This window comes from Formica exsecta, unplaced genomic scaffold (genome assembly GCF_003651465.1).
Source record: "Formica exsecta isolate Colony F162 unplaced genomic scaffold, ASM365146v1 scaffold15, whole genome shotgun sequence".
NCBI lineage: Eukaryota > Metazoa > Arthropoda > Insecta > Hymenoptera > Formicidae > Formica > Formica exsecta.
In genome coordinates, this window is record NW_021848825.1 from 3,044,236 (window position 1) to 3,059,844 (window position 15,609).

General features: G+C 26.7%; 2 protein-coding genes across 3 annotated transcripts; both read left to right on the forward strand.

Annotated features, from left to right (window-relative positions):
• Nucleotides 1-9,964: 9,964 nt before the first annotated feature.
• On the forward strand, nt 9,965-12,292 carry LOC115232792. 2 transcript variants are annotated; one of them, XM_029802900.1, is made up of 4 exons: nt 9,965-10,442; nt 10,605-10,818; nt 10,997-11,251; nt 11,457-12,292. In XM_029802900.1, exons 1-4 carry the CDS (start codon nt 10,310-10,312, stop codon nt 11,554-11,556), a joined length of 702 nt encoding a protein of 233 aa, XP_029658760.1. In that variant the 5' UTR covers nt 9,965-10,309; the 3' UTR covers nt 11,557-12,292. The 2 variants fall into 2 exon arrangements, with proteins under 2 accessions (XP_029658760.1, XP_029658759.1); XM_029802899.1 differs by having other exon boundaries at nt 11,486-12,292.
• Nucleotides 12,293-12,732: 440 nt separating this feature from the next.
• On the forward strand, nt 12,733-14,987 carry LOC115232804. The gene is made up of 4 exons (XM_029802910.1): nt 12,733-13,037; nt 13,186-13,474; nt 14,002-14,226; nt 14,530-14,987. The coding sequence occupies exons 1-4, from the start codon at nt 12,803-12,805 to the stop codon at nt 14,726-14,728; spliced, it is 948 nt and encodes a 315-aa protein (XP_029658770.1). The 5' UTR covers nt 12,733-12,802; the 3' UTR covers nt 14,729-14,987.
• The last annotated feature ends 622 nt before the right edge of the window (nt 14,988-15,609 follow it).

Here is a 15,609-nt window from a genome sequence, read left to right on the forward strand (position 1 = left end):
TAAATTAATAATTAAATTTTTTTATATAAATATATTATTTTTTAGATAATTTAGTAATGATTTATATTAACAGACACTATTAATGACCTTAATACAAATATGATATAAAAAACAGGAAATATAATAAAAAATTTAGTTTTCAACGTAAATCGTATATCTTATTTTTGATTATTATACATATATTGGCATTTATTATGAATATGCATATAAATTAAGATTATGATTAATACAGGAAAATGTTTTTCTTGACAAGAAATATTTTAATATACGCAGTAATATTTTTTAATTTTCATGTAATTACGTTTCTCCGTTACCATCCATGCTTGTTTTATTATTTCTTATTTTATAATATTTGCTGAAATGACATTAATTTACAATGAATTTCCAAAATTATTGTATAAAACCAGTGAGAGACTTTTAATATTGCGTTATCAGTAGTCAGTCATCACTTTTTATCTATTTGACAGATAAAAGTTTATTCATATTTACAGATTTATGATATCATTTCTTGAGATGAAGTAAATATAAAAATTCTATTTAAAAAAAAGCAACATAGATATTCAATTAAAAATAATTTTCAATTAACACATTATTTTCAAGGTTTGCATGCAATTGCTATATGCTTATACTATGTGAATAACAGAATGGATATATTTTATAATGGATTTATCTTTTGTAATATAGATAAATTTAAATTGTGTAAATCATTTTTTCTTAATGTATTATTTATTTTAAATATGAAAACTATATATAATTTTATCTTCAGTTTTTCATATTATTTTCTACATAATATCCCCCTACGACATAATGTCCCCCCTCCCTTAGACACATTGTCTTGGATTTAAATCACAAAAGTTTGAAGATTAATGCGAAGTTTTTTTGTTGTTTCAGGACCGTGCACAAGGCAACTGAAACGTCTGCAGAACAGTAAGAACAGTTTGCCAGAAGAGAAGAGATCCAGGACAGGCTTCAGCGCGGAACAACTGTCCAGGTTGAATAGAGAATTCTTGGAGGATCAATATGTGACAGGAGCGAAAAGGCAGGAGCTCTCGCGTACGCTCAATATATCTGAGTACCAGATCAGGATGTGGTTCTGGAACAAACGGATGATGCTAAAGAGCAGACAGAGAAATCTGTCGGCTCTTCGACGAATGCCAAACTCTCAAAATCATTTAATCGTGGACCACGATGATCCAAATAGAAGTCTTGTAAGAGAAATGGTTGGGATTGACATAATTTTAAATGGAAACGATGAAATGAGAAGTTAGAGATTGGAATGATGTGTTGCTAAAGCCACGTCTTTTAAGAACCATTGTCAGTGTTAAGTGTTATCGATAAAGAAAGACATTAAAACATTTATAAAAAATTATGAATATAATAATCAACATATCAGCATATCATATTTGATTATATCGAAATCACAATTTGAATTTTTTTACAAAATACTAAGATAGTTAATAGAATAGTTAATAGATTCTGCAAACATTGAAATTTGTACATATATAATGTATGTATTTAACAATATTACATGAATAAAAAATTATAATCAATAAAAAAAATTCGATTGCTCAAAGCACATTTGCTTTTGAATCTGATTGTGAGTTTAATTAAAAATTTAAATAGCGCAAGCGCGATGCTATAAAAATTAATTTTTTTTTGCCATTGCGACGATCGTGTTACGTTCTCGTGAAAGAAGAGAGTGAGGGACGGGGAAGGGACTTAATTGCACAGGAATGCGAATAGAACAAATCCATAAGAAAATCCGCTTACTTTCATTACTTCAGTAGAATTTCGTTGCGGGTTTCTCGTTCGCGGCGTTCCCTAGGGAGACGCACACAGAGGGATGCGCCGATGGATTACCTCATTGTTTCTCGATGATCATGTAATTTCGCGATCACGACTATGCAAAGTCATAAATTGGAAGCGATTATTTTTGTATTAATAAATATTGCTTTTTTCTTTTCGATCGATCGTCGCAAACAATGCTTCGTTTTTTTTTCACAGTTGTCACTTCAATGATTTTCCTCCCACTGCAACTTTATCATTGGTCGCATTCGCGACAGGCCTCCAACACGTGATATTGTCGCAATCTGATTAGAATTGTTAATGTTGTCGTAGTTAGAAAAAAAGTGCAGCGAAAACTGGCTTACGTTCGAGCTTGCTCATTTCCTTCTTTCGTATCTCTTGCTGTCTGCCACATGCTACTCTAGAATCACTCTAAATCTTGTTAAAAATGCGCAAATGGCTTTCTTAATATCTTGTCCGCCAGTGTTCTATTTCAAGTAATATAGAACAGTAGCATAGAACTGTATGGATTAATCATTTCTAAAAAAAAAAAAAATCCGATAAATATTATTTAAATTTAGCATACATAATTTTGAGAGAAAAGAGAGCAAAAAGATATTTCATATTTTTCCTATTTCTAGCTTTTTTTATTGCCAATAATTTTTATTAACTTTTGAATTTACTAATGCAATTTGAGCTTTTAAATATTTTCAATTTATATATAATTATTGTAAAACACATATTATTTATACTTTTTAAGTTTAGTTAATGTCAATAATTTTTGTCAACTATTATGTTTTATAATGTGAAATTTTATTTTTAAACTTTTTTTTTTTAATAAGCTTATATTATTATACAAAGAAGATTTTTTTATACACGCACACAATTATATCGATGACTAGTATCTTTTTGTGAAACTGAAGACGCAATGAAAATGCGTAGCAGCTTTTAAATAACCAGGTCGTGGCCAGCGTAAAAGCTTGGGAAATGGGTTACCGGCGTGACCAGAAAGCTCTCCGATTTCGTATAAAGGGGTTGGAAGGAATGGACGAAATATAGTATAAGCGACCGAAGAGGGATGTTAAGTCTCCATGAAGACCACCCTCATAGTCTGGCTTAGTTGGATGGACTTTAGGGTAAAGACCATCTACTCCCTTGTGACGAAGGATAAAAAAGTTCGTCGTAGTGAACAAAAAATTTCTTATTGTATATGACTCTAATCTTTGTTTTATGATAAATAATCTAATTAAATAATTTCAGCTTGTAATTATAGAAGAATTGTTACGATTTTTAAATAAGGATTTTATTACACACATTTTTTTACATTATTTTTGTATAAAAATTTATTTAATATTTATTTATGCATAGATTTTCTGCACGCGCTATATTAATTATAATTTATACCGTAAAATCTATTACTGTGTATTTTTAAATAAGATTTATTAAAAATATTAATATATAACGAAAATTGTTTATCCGAACCGGTTTATGTCGTTTGGAAGACAACCTTGCGCGATTTTGCAATAATATGTTTATTATATCTTTAATGAATTTTATTGCGGCTACTAAAAATAACTCTTTTTTTGCAATCATAAAATATGAACGGGTTATATATCCATTTTTTTAAATTATTTAATCATACATGAGGAAGTCTGGTTAGAGAATAAAAAATATGATCAAGCCTGTCACAATAAATTACTGGCACGCGCACAACGGCACAATGACGGCATTATGATCGATGTCGTTAAAACCATATCCTTGTTCTACGTATAATGTACATGGAAGTGAAAAGTATATCTTGCTTCCGTAGACGCGTTTTTAATACATAATGCATAACTATTAATATTTAAAATTACTAATCAATATTAACAAGCAATTAAGTATGTAAATAAAAGTTGCAGAGCTATTTATTATTATAAGCTAGTTTCTTTATTTTTTGCAAAACAATAAGACATCAAAAATATTTAAATATTTAAATTTAAGAATATTTAAATATTTAAATTCAATATTCTACGCTTTACAATAATATCTTTTAAATACTTTTATTTAAGAAGAAATATAGAATTTTTTTATATTACATTAAAGTTAACATGCAAAAACTTATTCATATGAATACATTTTTTTTATGTATATTGTTCAATGGCTCTTATGCATAGCTTACTGGTATTGGTAGTAACGTTATGCATTTTAAATCTATGTACACATTTTATCTATGAGAATTGATATTACGGTTTGATATTCGGAACGTATTTCTGTGATAATATAGGATTTCGGAAAATCGCAGCATGCAAAATGCATAATCGTGTGGGAGTGACGAAATAAATTCCACGAGCTGATATATTGACGGTCACAAAAAATCTGGCCTTGCATCGTAGGTGTGGTGTGATGTAGAATAATTTTTATATTGCCTTAACGTTGTTGCGATGTGGCTAATGACGACTTATCGGCCAGTTCTCGTTTATTATGGAAATCAAGTCTGAAATTGCATATCTGGAATTAATGTTCTTGAAGATACATAATCTCTTAACGCGCGCGCGCGATATTTTAACTCGTTCGCACAATTCCTGCGAGAAAACGGCGAATGATTGAATGATTGAAGTAATTGACAACCGGAAAACATCATGCAGAATACATATTTCTTACTTGTCTTTAGTGACAAAATTTGTTACGAATTATTGCTAAAATTATTTGACATTCTTATCTAGTTTGTTTTTGTACCTGGAAAAAAAAAAGAATGTTTTTAGCGGTAATTAATGACGATAATCGATCACGAATAATATAATACTTTGAAGGTTCAGAAAGCAAACTGCGTTTTCTGGGTCCATAGACTTCTGCTTTGTCTTTATGAGTCAGATATATGCAGGCGCATAGCGAAATAATTGACCTTAGATTAGCCTCGTCACGAAACTGTTACTTATCCGGGAGGGTATTTATTTCTTCTTTTACGATATTTCAGAAGTAGGAAATATAGTGACGCAATTCTGCCCTTGTTCTATATTATATCTTTATGCTGATTGCCATCAGCAGCCGTTTACTTGACAAAAACAATGTCTAGAATATTTAGTGCAGGGAATGATTTCATTTTTCAGTGTTGCTTTTACAGGCTATCGTTCATTAATTGTCGTGAAATAACACGAGCGAATGTCACCGGCGACTATTAAGCGACGCTATTAAACGGAGAACAGGTTTAGCTACACGGATGATTTACAACGAAATCTATTTAATTAACATAATGCTGTAAATTTAATATTAATTCTAACGAAAGTGACATGAATATTCGAAATAATTAACACATATTATTGTTTTTATTATTTGTTAAGTAAAGACATAAGAGATTTATCAATCGAATAATTGATGATTTTTATGTATTTGGCTTGATAAAAATTGATTTGCAAATAAAACTTTTGTTATATAATTTTAAATTTTCTTCGAATAAAAGTTTATTATAATATACGATTCTTAAGTTATTCTTAAGTTACATTTCTAAGTTAGATATGATATATATATATATATATAGAATAAATTATCTCCATCAAGAATTAGATATCATGAAATACACTCTTAAAGCTGGTGCACGCGATGATTATATTGGACACCTATTTTCTATTAATAGATGATTATGATTTAAAGTGTACGCCTATCAAGATGCAAGGATGCCGATTTAGATCATGCAGAGAATTGCGAACGCCTACTTGCATGATTTAAATACGGCGATCCTTGATTCTTGATCCAATTAATAAGTAAATAAGCTATCAGCTGTTTATCATAAGAAATTGAGATATATAAATTCTTTCCCATAGATATGTGCAGTACACAGAGCTAATAATAACGATATACATTACAGAGAGATTAAGGTCATACATATGGCGCATACATGATTGTTAAATAGATATAAAAGCAGTCATTCAGCATGGTTCATACTCACAGAAAATACACTAGAGACAGTACAATCAATTATGTTGTTTTATTAAAGAACGGATGATTCGCTCGATATTTAAGATTAAATCGCATCGCGGGGCTTGCGACACTCAAGTTTCGAATTTTATTAAGATTGTTAAGAGACATCCTACATAAATCACTTATTGAAATGACATTGTTCCTATTAATGTATATATGTTAATAATATGCAAAAATTTGAACTATGAAGTACGATATTATGTCTATCAACGAGGAGGACCTTTAAGATATCAGCTAAACATGATTATTACTTGAGTAATTATTATACATGTGCCGTAATTGTTCCGCGAAGAGATCTAATCGCTAGAGATTTCGTTGGATGAATGAATAATGTAACATAAACAGCTAATCTCTTACAATTATCTAATGAGATATGCAAAACTTGACAGCGGTTTTGTAAATTAAACGTTGTAAATTTTTTTATTTTATATGTAGATATTTTTCATGATATGTAAATTCTTATTTAACTGTTCATGTGGTATTTTAATATCGCATTATCTTACAATTTTTTATATTACAATTTCTATTAATTATTGCAATGGAGAATGTCGAGTGAATATAAAACTAAATAATCTAACGGGTTATTAAGTTGTAAATGTATCATTATTATAATACAACATCTTCTTTTTCATATATAAAGAAGATATTTAACTTATGACATTTTCTGAAGGTTCTCGTTAATCTTTTTCAAGACATTACTAAGTAAGTATGTATAAATATGCATTTTATGTAAGAATATGCATTTTCTTTATAAAAAAAAAGAAAATAATAACTGTAATCAAAATTAGAAAGGAAAACGTGTGTACGTATCAGAAGATTATATTTGATAATTTTCATAAAATAATAATAATTATAATTAAAATTATAATTACATGAGATATTATCTCGTTGTTAAAATAATATCAAAAAAATATACATACAATCTTATAATTATCGTTATTGCCGTTTTGTTGTCCTAATATTGCCCTTTTATTTCCATATTTTTCGTTCTCCTCCTTTGTTTACATCTTATCTGCGAAATTATAAAAATTATTAATCTTTATTAAAATTATTTTCTGTTATTTTCGTCATTATTTTCCGTCATAGTGCCTATTGTATTAGGTTCTCCCGGAATAGGTAATTGCCTTTCATAATTATTAAACTTTTCTTGTAAAGTTCGTCTTATGTATATTTGCTTCCATATTCAATCTTTCACTTGCGCTTGCCATTTTTACTATTATATTTTTTAAATATCTATAAATAATATATTCCTCAGTCCGTAATCTCTTATCAGAGATGTGGTGACCTCTCAACATATGTCTACGGTGTGCGTCTACCGCAGACATATGGGACTTACAGTTTAACGCCGGTTCCGAACGGTATAGATTAGAGAGGCTTTCATGGCAAGATACTTTCAGTGATTTGCCATTGCCTTCCGAGAAGTGGCGATCGCGAATTATCGAAATAATACATTCGATGTTTTCTGGCTCTGGTTGGATTTGAATTAGAGCCCTTCAAGCACCAAGGGCCGACGCACAGCTCTCTGCGCCACAATCGCACATAATATATAAAAATATTAAATAATATAATATAGAATAATATAAAAATTTATCGACCAGTTATAATATAATGTGCTATCGTGGCGCAGAGAGCTGTGTGTCTGCTCTCTGTATTATTTATCATCATAAATAATTTTAGGTCATAATGTTAATAGAGCGAGAAAATTATCACTTCGTATTTACATGTTTATTTTTGCCTTCATTAATTATATTATGATAAATAATTTAAAGATGGTAATGAATCGCGTTAAATTCATGCAATCTATTATCTCGTGATTTCAAATAATTAAGTAATGAATCAACAACTGACAACAACTAAAAATCTTTTATTTATTGTTTTTTATTTTAAATATTAATTGATTTTTTCCATATAATATTAATTGTGAATTGGATCAGATATAGCAATTCTTAATCAAAGTAATTAAATTTGTCTGCATTATTTGAATACTTGTTATTTAGGATTATATTAAAATTGTGAATTTATTTAATGTGTTTTTTGTATTGTTTATCTTATATATTTTTATTTTTTGCTAGAATCTTTGAATCTGCATAAACAGTAACGATACATAGTACATTACAGATTTCTTACACACGATGAGTCAAACGAAAGGATTATTCCAAATAATATCGTTTTATCCTGTGAAAGTTATGCACAAGATTTAAAGTACTTAAATTTCTAAGATCAGAAAACGAAAAATAAATTAATTTTGTATTATGCTCTAGAAAGACAAAGTTTATGATATTTGTGATTAAGTATAATACATATACTAATCCAACTGTTTATGCGTGATAAAGTAAGGAGCACTTAATTTATTTTTTTTCAAGAAATAGCAAATTGGGCTGATCAATATAATGACTAATAAATAATTTTAAACGCATTCTGTATGGATTAAATGACAAAAATAAATAAATTGAATTAAATAGACTAACCTTTAATATTTATATCTATATCCATATATATATATAATTGCGTGTATAATAAAAATGTTACTGAATTTCACGCTAACTAATTAGAAACGTGAAGCAAATTTGTCGGCAGTGATTAAGAAATCATTAATCTCTTGAAGAAACATCAAGGTTTTCTCCGCGATCAATATAAAAAAATAATTGCAGTTGCACGCAATAATTAATTCCTACGGTAATTTGATAGGCGTGTTCTCAAACACTGATATAACAATCCTACTAGCGATATTGATGACAACAGCCTGATTAGTCTTCATATATGCATCATATTGCATCGCAAAAATTTAACATTGTTGCGCATACGTTGAATTCTTATTCAGAATAGCATTACATATATTTCTAACTTTTGCTGATATTTGTGATTAAGTATAATACATATACTAATCCAACTGTTTATGCGTGATAAAGTAAGGAGCATTTAATTTTTTTTTTTCAAGAAATATCAAATTGGGCTGATCAATATAATGACTAATAAATAATTTTAAACGCATTCTGTATGGATTAAATGACAAAAATAAATAAATTGAATTAAATAGACTAACCTTTAATATTTATATCTATATCCATATATATATATAATTGCGTGTATAATAAAAATGTTACTGAATTTCACGCTAACTAATTAGAAACGTGAAGCAAATTTGTCGGCAGTGATTAAGAAATCATTAATCTCTTGAAGAAACATCAAGGTTTTCTCCGCGATCAATATAAAAAAATAATTGCAGTTGCACGCAATAATTAATTCCTACGGTAATTTGATAGGCGTGTTCTCAAACACTGATATAACAATCCTACTAGCGATATTGATGACAACAGCCTGATTAGTCTTCATATATGCATCATATTGCATCGCAAAAATTTAACATTGTTGCGCATACGTTGAATTCTTATTCAGAATAGCATTACATATATTTCTAACTTTTGCAGATTTTAGGATAAAATTGTTAATTAAAATCTATAAGATAATGCGTATATAAAAATATGCGCACGTAAAAATTTGATTAGAAATCACTTGCATTATCTTTGCTTGTCAATAATGTAAACACCGGTTTGAAATTACAGAAATAAATCTCATGTTCTTCTTACATTGCGCAATTGCACTTTGTTGCATATATGTTTTGTGAAAAAACATAGATGCGATACAGAGAATTATTGATTGGACATTACGTTCATCTATTGAAATCTTACTTCGTATTTGTACACCAAAAATGTTTAGACTTTAAGTCCCGTAGGGATTTCTTCAAAACATTTAAATTCACATTCGAGTTTCTATCTAGAAATTCAACTAGAAGCATTTTTTTATATTGCACAGCTATTTATTTTTTATTTTGCAAACTGTATATTGCGATGTGATTGCGCAATTGTTTTTTGTGCAATTTGCTGTTCGCTCTAATAGACACTATTTAACATTATTAAATATTCATTTATGCCTATTCTTTGTTTTCTCACAATGATTAGATTAAAACAAAATATGTCTTTAAGGAAATATATAGATATAATATATCGATTTAATATATATCAAAACCGACGACAGTTGTCTGGAAGTTTGCTTTTTATCTCAAAAAATCAAAAAATATGTATGCATAAAATTCTCATATTTATTATTATCAATGTTATATCTAATATTCTTATTATTGCCATTTTTTAGAGATATAATGCATTTTTGTCTGTAAATGTCTGTAATTTATATTTAACAGATAAATGAGTAAGACTAATTAAATTAATAGATTACATATTTCATTATACTACATATATGCAATATGGAGTATAAAAACGGATATTGATATAGAATATAGAAAATAAAATTATTTTATTTAGTTGATCTATAAACACACACAGGCCACAATTCATATTCAACAAGATTAATTTTTAGCTTTTTTTTCTTTATGGATTTGTTACCTGAATGATCCCTATCTCATATTTACAAACAGATCTTTTGTTGGAGTTCACTGTTCGTATGTCTGCTTTTGATACAGTCAACAATCCAGTCGAATATTGTGAACTGCTTCAAAAAGTATGATTCAAGTTATTTAGTCTCATCTGTTAAGTTCGGATATTAATAAAAGATGGAAATTGTAGCGATTGCAAGTGCACTTGTTTTCGTAAAAGTATTAATATGTTATACATTATTACAAAAGTGTAAAATAGCCGAAAAAGTAAAAAAGGAAATTGTTAAAATTAGTGAAACAATGTACAAAGGTAAATTAAAAAGTATTACCTAATATATTCATAACAAATAGAGATAACGAGTCTCTCGATTGCTATTGACTGCTTACAATTGGACGAAAATATATAAGTTTATATTTTATTAAAAGACAAAGATAATTAGTAGATAATTTTTTATATTTCTTTATTATTTAGAAAATGAAAATAGTAGTCAAAAAAGCAATAAACAGAATACAAAATCGGATTCTGTTGAAGTAGTTGTAAAAAGGAATCCACCAATAAAACCGCCACGTGCGGTTAGGCACGTAAAGCTAAAATCTATGGAAAAATGTAATAATTCAAAGAATAGTTCAGAGGAAACTATTTTTACGAATAATTTTAGAACATTTTCCAATGACGATTATATAAGGTTATATATCATGTAACAACTTAATAGTTACTTAAAAATATTGTGCAAAATTTATTGATTAGATTACTTATGCATAAGTATAAGTGTTTTTATGTTTTTATATTTAAAATTTATTAAAATTTATAAAAATAGTATATAGAGATATTTAACAGAGACTTTAAACATCTGTTAATAATAGGTCAAAAGATTATAATGATAGACATTATTGCGATCAATGTCATCGGTTGTCGTCTGAAAAAGAAGCTAGATTCCGAGAAGTAAGACATTCTAATGATGTTTTGCATACCAGCAATGAATTGCAGGAACAAATACCGTCTTCTGATATCGATATTGATTCGTCAAAATCAGTACCACAGATCCCAGAACTGACAAAAATATTGCAATTAAGATTCCTTGTGATGAATTCTTCGGAATCTAGAAATTCACAATATAGGTGAGATTATCATTTAAATTTATTGAACTTTTTTTGACTTGTTGTGACTAACAATTTTAATATGCTATCTAATATGCCATTTAAATAATATTAAATTAATTAATACACATAACTTAATGTAAAAATAATTTTTAACAAATCTTAAGAACGTTACAATTTAATTAGAATATTTTTATTAATTTTAATACTATATTATAAATTATAGACTAAATGCTCCAACATTTTTCTTATTAGCGACAAAATTATTATTAAAAATAATGAAACTGATTTTATGGAGTTGCCAAAAAATATCTACCAGGAATTAGGAAAAAATATTATTTATCCATTAACATCTACAAAAATCCAATCAAAAAATTCATTATTTTACAAATTACGTAAGTATCTTACAGCAGCATTGCGACGAATTAAAAATAAATGTCAATGATGAAAATAGCATACACAAATATCCGTTGTTTGAGATGATTGTCCAAAAATGTACTTAACGTTTATAACGCGCTATAAATATCAAGATTAACTTAATCAAGCGAACGATTTAGTCAGCGTTCTTTTGAGAAGGGAAAAAATAATTTATTCACTTTTTTGTTATTATATTTAAAAATATTATAAAGCCTAGTATACGTGTATATAAATATAATCATAAGTATGTAGTATCTTAAGAACAATCATTTTTATGCATTTTTAACGTTAAGTATGCTTGAAATCATTTAAATAATAGATGAAATAAAAGACATAAATTTTATCATAATTTCTAATTCATATATATCTTTATCTTATTAATTTTGAAATCTATATACATTTTTAGTACATTTATTGTATGTCTAAACTTGCTTGTCGTTGCAACTGTTTCTTTATTTTCATAACTGTATTATAGACTTACTTTGAGACTAAATACTCTTAAAAGTAATAATATTTTTGTATATTATCAGAAAATTAATATACAGTTAAAAATTTTTTTTTTGTTGACTTTCTTATTTAAGTTTTTGTTGTGAGCTCTAAAAGCTTTAATTATTAATCAAAATTATATTGTATAATCGCATCTGTGATGTAAAATTGATTTTGACTTTTTTATTGTTTTATTTTATAAATAAAAGCAGTTTTTAAGAATCAGAGTTTTAATTCTTAATAAAGAAATCTGTGTGTGTATGTGTATAGAAACATATTTAACTATTTTTCGATACATTTTAAATAATAAAAGAAAATTAATCCATAGAAAAATTAATCTATCTAAAAAGTTAAAAATTTATTCTTTTGCTAATAAACAATGTATAGCATAATTTCTGTTATATTTAAATCCTTTCTATTATATTTAAATCCTCTCTCTCTCTCTCTCTCTCTCTCTCTCTCTTTCTCTCTCTTATATAAAATTTTCGCAATAGTTTATATATAAGTCTTATTATATTTATATATTTATAGTTTATCACATATTGTATTATATTTATGACAATATCTAATATATTAGAAAAATAACGGCTTCTCTCAGTTATATCTATATATATTTGTATACAAATCTTATATAGTAGACATAATCAGAATAATGTGTCCTGCCTTCAAATGTTTGGCTTACTGGCTTACTTAATGATATGTTGTCTATCATTATTGTCCTTCGAGAGGCATTCTCGCGATCATCAGGTTGCCGGAAAAGTAAAATTGCTATTTATAGATAGTAGTAGCAAAATGGCAATTCAGTGGTTCAATAAAACGATAGTTTGTGGTACAACTGCAGTTGCTGCATTATTTTATTGTGTTGTTATACTGCGTAATCGCAAGGAGAACAAGGAAATAGACAGTAAGTTAAAATGTATTTACTTAATCAAAATTCGCTTTATAAATCACCATTTACAAGCGTAAAATATTTTCCAAATAATATGTTATATAGACAAAAAACAATTGTAATATTATATCAACCAAGTGAGTATAATATATCTTATTTATAGAGCCTGGTGACAATATAGCTTTTGAGATTAAAATAATTAATCCACATTCGCCAAATATACATAATGGAAAACAAGGTTTTGTTAAAAATTCGGCTAATCTAAATAATGAGACATTAACGTCAAAAGAGCAAGTCATTTTTCATTTCAAAACAGAATGCAGTCAAAACAAGCTGCAGTCAAAACAAAATGTATCTACCGGTTCAGTACAACCACTACGAAATAAAAAATTATTTTCGATGCAATCGAAGACGGAAAAAGGCTGTAATTCAATTATTTTGAATAGTGCTAGGTAAAGTATTACTTAAATTATATTATCAAAAATAACTTTAAATCATAATGTTAATACTTTTAAATAATTAACACATTGTAATGTTAAATTAACACAATAGAGCGAGAAAATTATCACTTTGTATCTACATGTTTATTTTTGCCTTCATTAATTATATTATGATAAATAATTTAAAGATGGTAATGAATCGCGTTAAATTCATGCAACTTATTATCTCGTGAATTCAAATAATACTTTAAATAATGAATCAACGACTGACAACTAAAAATCTTTTATTTATTGTTTTTAGTTTTAAATATTAATTGATTTTTTCCATATAATATTAATTGTGAATTGGATCAGATATTGCAATTCTTAATCAGATGTAATTAAATTTGTCTGCATTATTTGAATACTTGTTATTTAGGATTATAATAAAATTGTGAATTTATTCAATGTGTTTTTTGTACCGTTTACCTTATATATTTTTATTTTTTACTAGAATCTTTGAATATGTATGAATAGTAACGATACATAGTACATTACAGATTTCTTACACACGATGAGTCAAACGAAAGGATTATTCCAAATAATATCGCTTTATCCTATGAAAGTAATGCACAAGATAATTTAAATCATTCACTAATTATTCGTATTGGTAACTTAAGGAACTCAACAAATAATAGAGTCCAAATAAAGATTTTCAACAAACCAATAAAACAATCGATGTTAGATATATTCAGTACTTTTGCAAATTATTCTACTAGTAACAGGTTAGTTTTCTTTATTGTTATACATATTTGTTGATAAAAATTGCATAGAAAGACATCTTTTAAACTTTACAATTAATATAAATCATAAAAAATAAAATACATATAAAATAATGTCTGTTATTAAAAACATTTTTTTATATATTATATAAAGTATTTCACTCAAATATAGCTTTAAACAAAAAAAATAACAAAATTTTTATAGCCTGTCTCTTAAACCATATTAGAACCAGTTTATTTTGTAAAATTCTAACTTCTTAGTTTTATTATTACAATGTAAAAATTGGTATATATTATTATAATCAGATCTGTCAATCAAACTATGATCAATCAGAATGAAAACCAAGAAATTGGCATCATGATTTCACCGCTCAATAGTTGGCACATTGTGAATTCTTTCATAACGTTTTATGGAAATCAATTAACAGTAAGTACAAGCAATAAACAACATATAAAAAAAATAGAAAAAAATGATATAACTGTTATTATCAATGCTCCTGTATAAATATGAAGACGACATAATCGGAAAGCGTCAATATTTCTTAAAGATTTCATATTTCTGAGAAATGTCGAGTCAATTTCTTGTGCGCAGAAGAAAATTGTATTAATTGCATGTTTGATAATGTGCTAATATCTTTTTATTTTTATAAATTAATAAATAATTTTTATTTGTCTTATATATTTTAATTTCTCGTAGAAGTACACAAAGCACAATAATCGCTGTCATTCATTTTTAATAATATGTAAGAATATATTATATATTTGTAATTTATACTCCTGTAAAATCTTGTTTATTAAAATAGTACAAATTTTTTACAAAAATTTTATCCATTGAAATGTTATTTGTTATATCTTTTAATCGTAATCACAAATATATTTTAACATGCTACTTTACATAAAAGAAAAATTTTGCACATATATTGTAACATTTATCTATTTACTAAATAATGTTTTTACAGATTTATATTTATTATATTATATTATAGATTTAGATTTTTTATATATATTATAAATTTATAGACTTTTTATATATATTAATATTTTATATATTTATTTGTACATTCTGTGTGTTAAATATTTATTAACTTTACGTTTATTTCATTATAAAATGTTATATATATATATGGCATCATTTACTATTTATAATTTATGTGCATATTTATGAATTCAATTGTGATCGTAAAGTTCTGACAAATATATACTTCGAGAAAACAGGCATTTTATATAAATATCTTTTTATGATATATTAAAACTTTTCTGTCTACATTGAATATAAGTATAAGCATGTAACTATATAAATATTTTTGTAAAATGTATTTATATTTATTCTAAATATATTTCTGCAGAAATATTTTTACGAAAATTTTTCTTACATGTTAAATTATT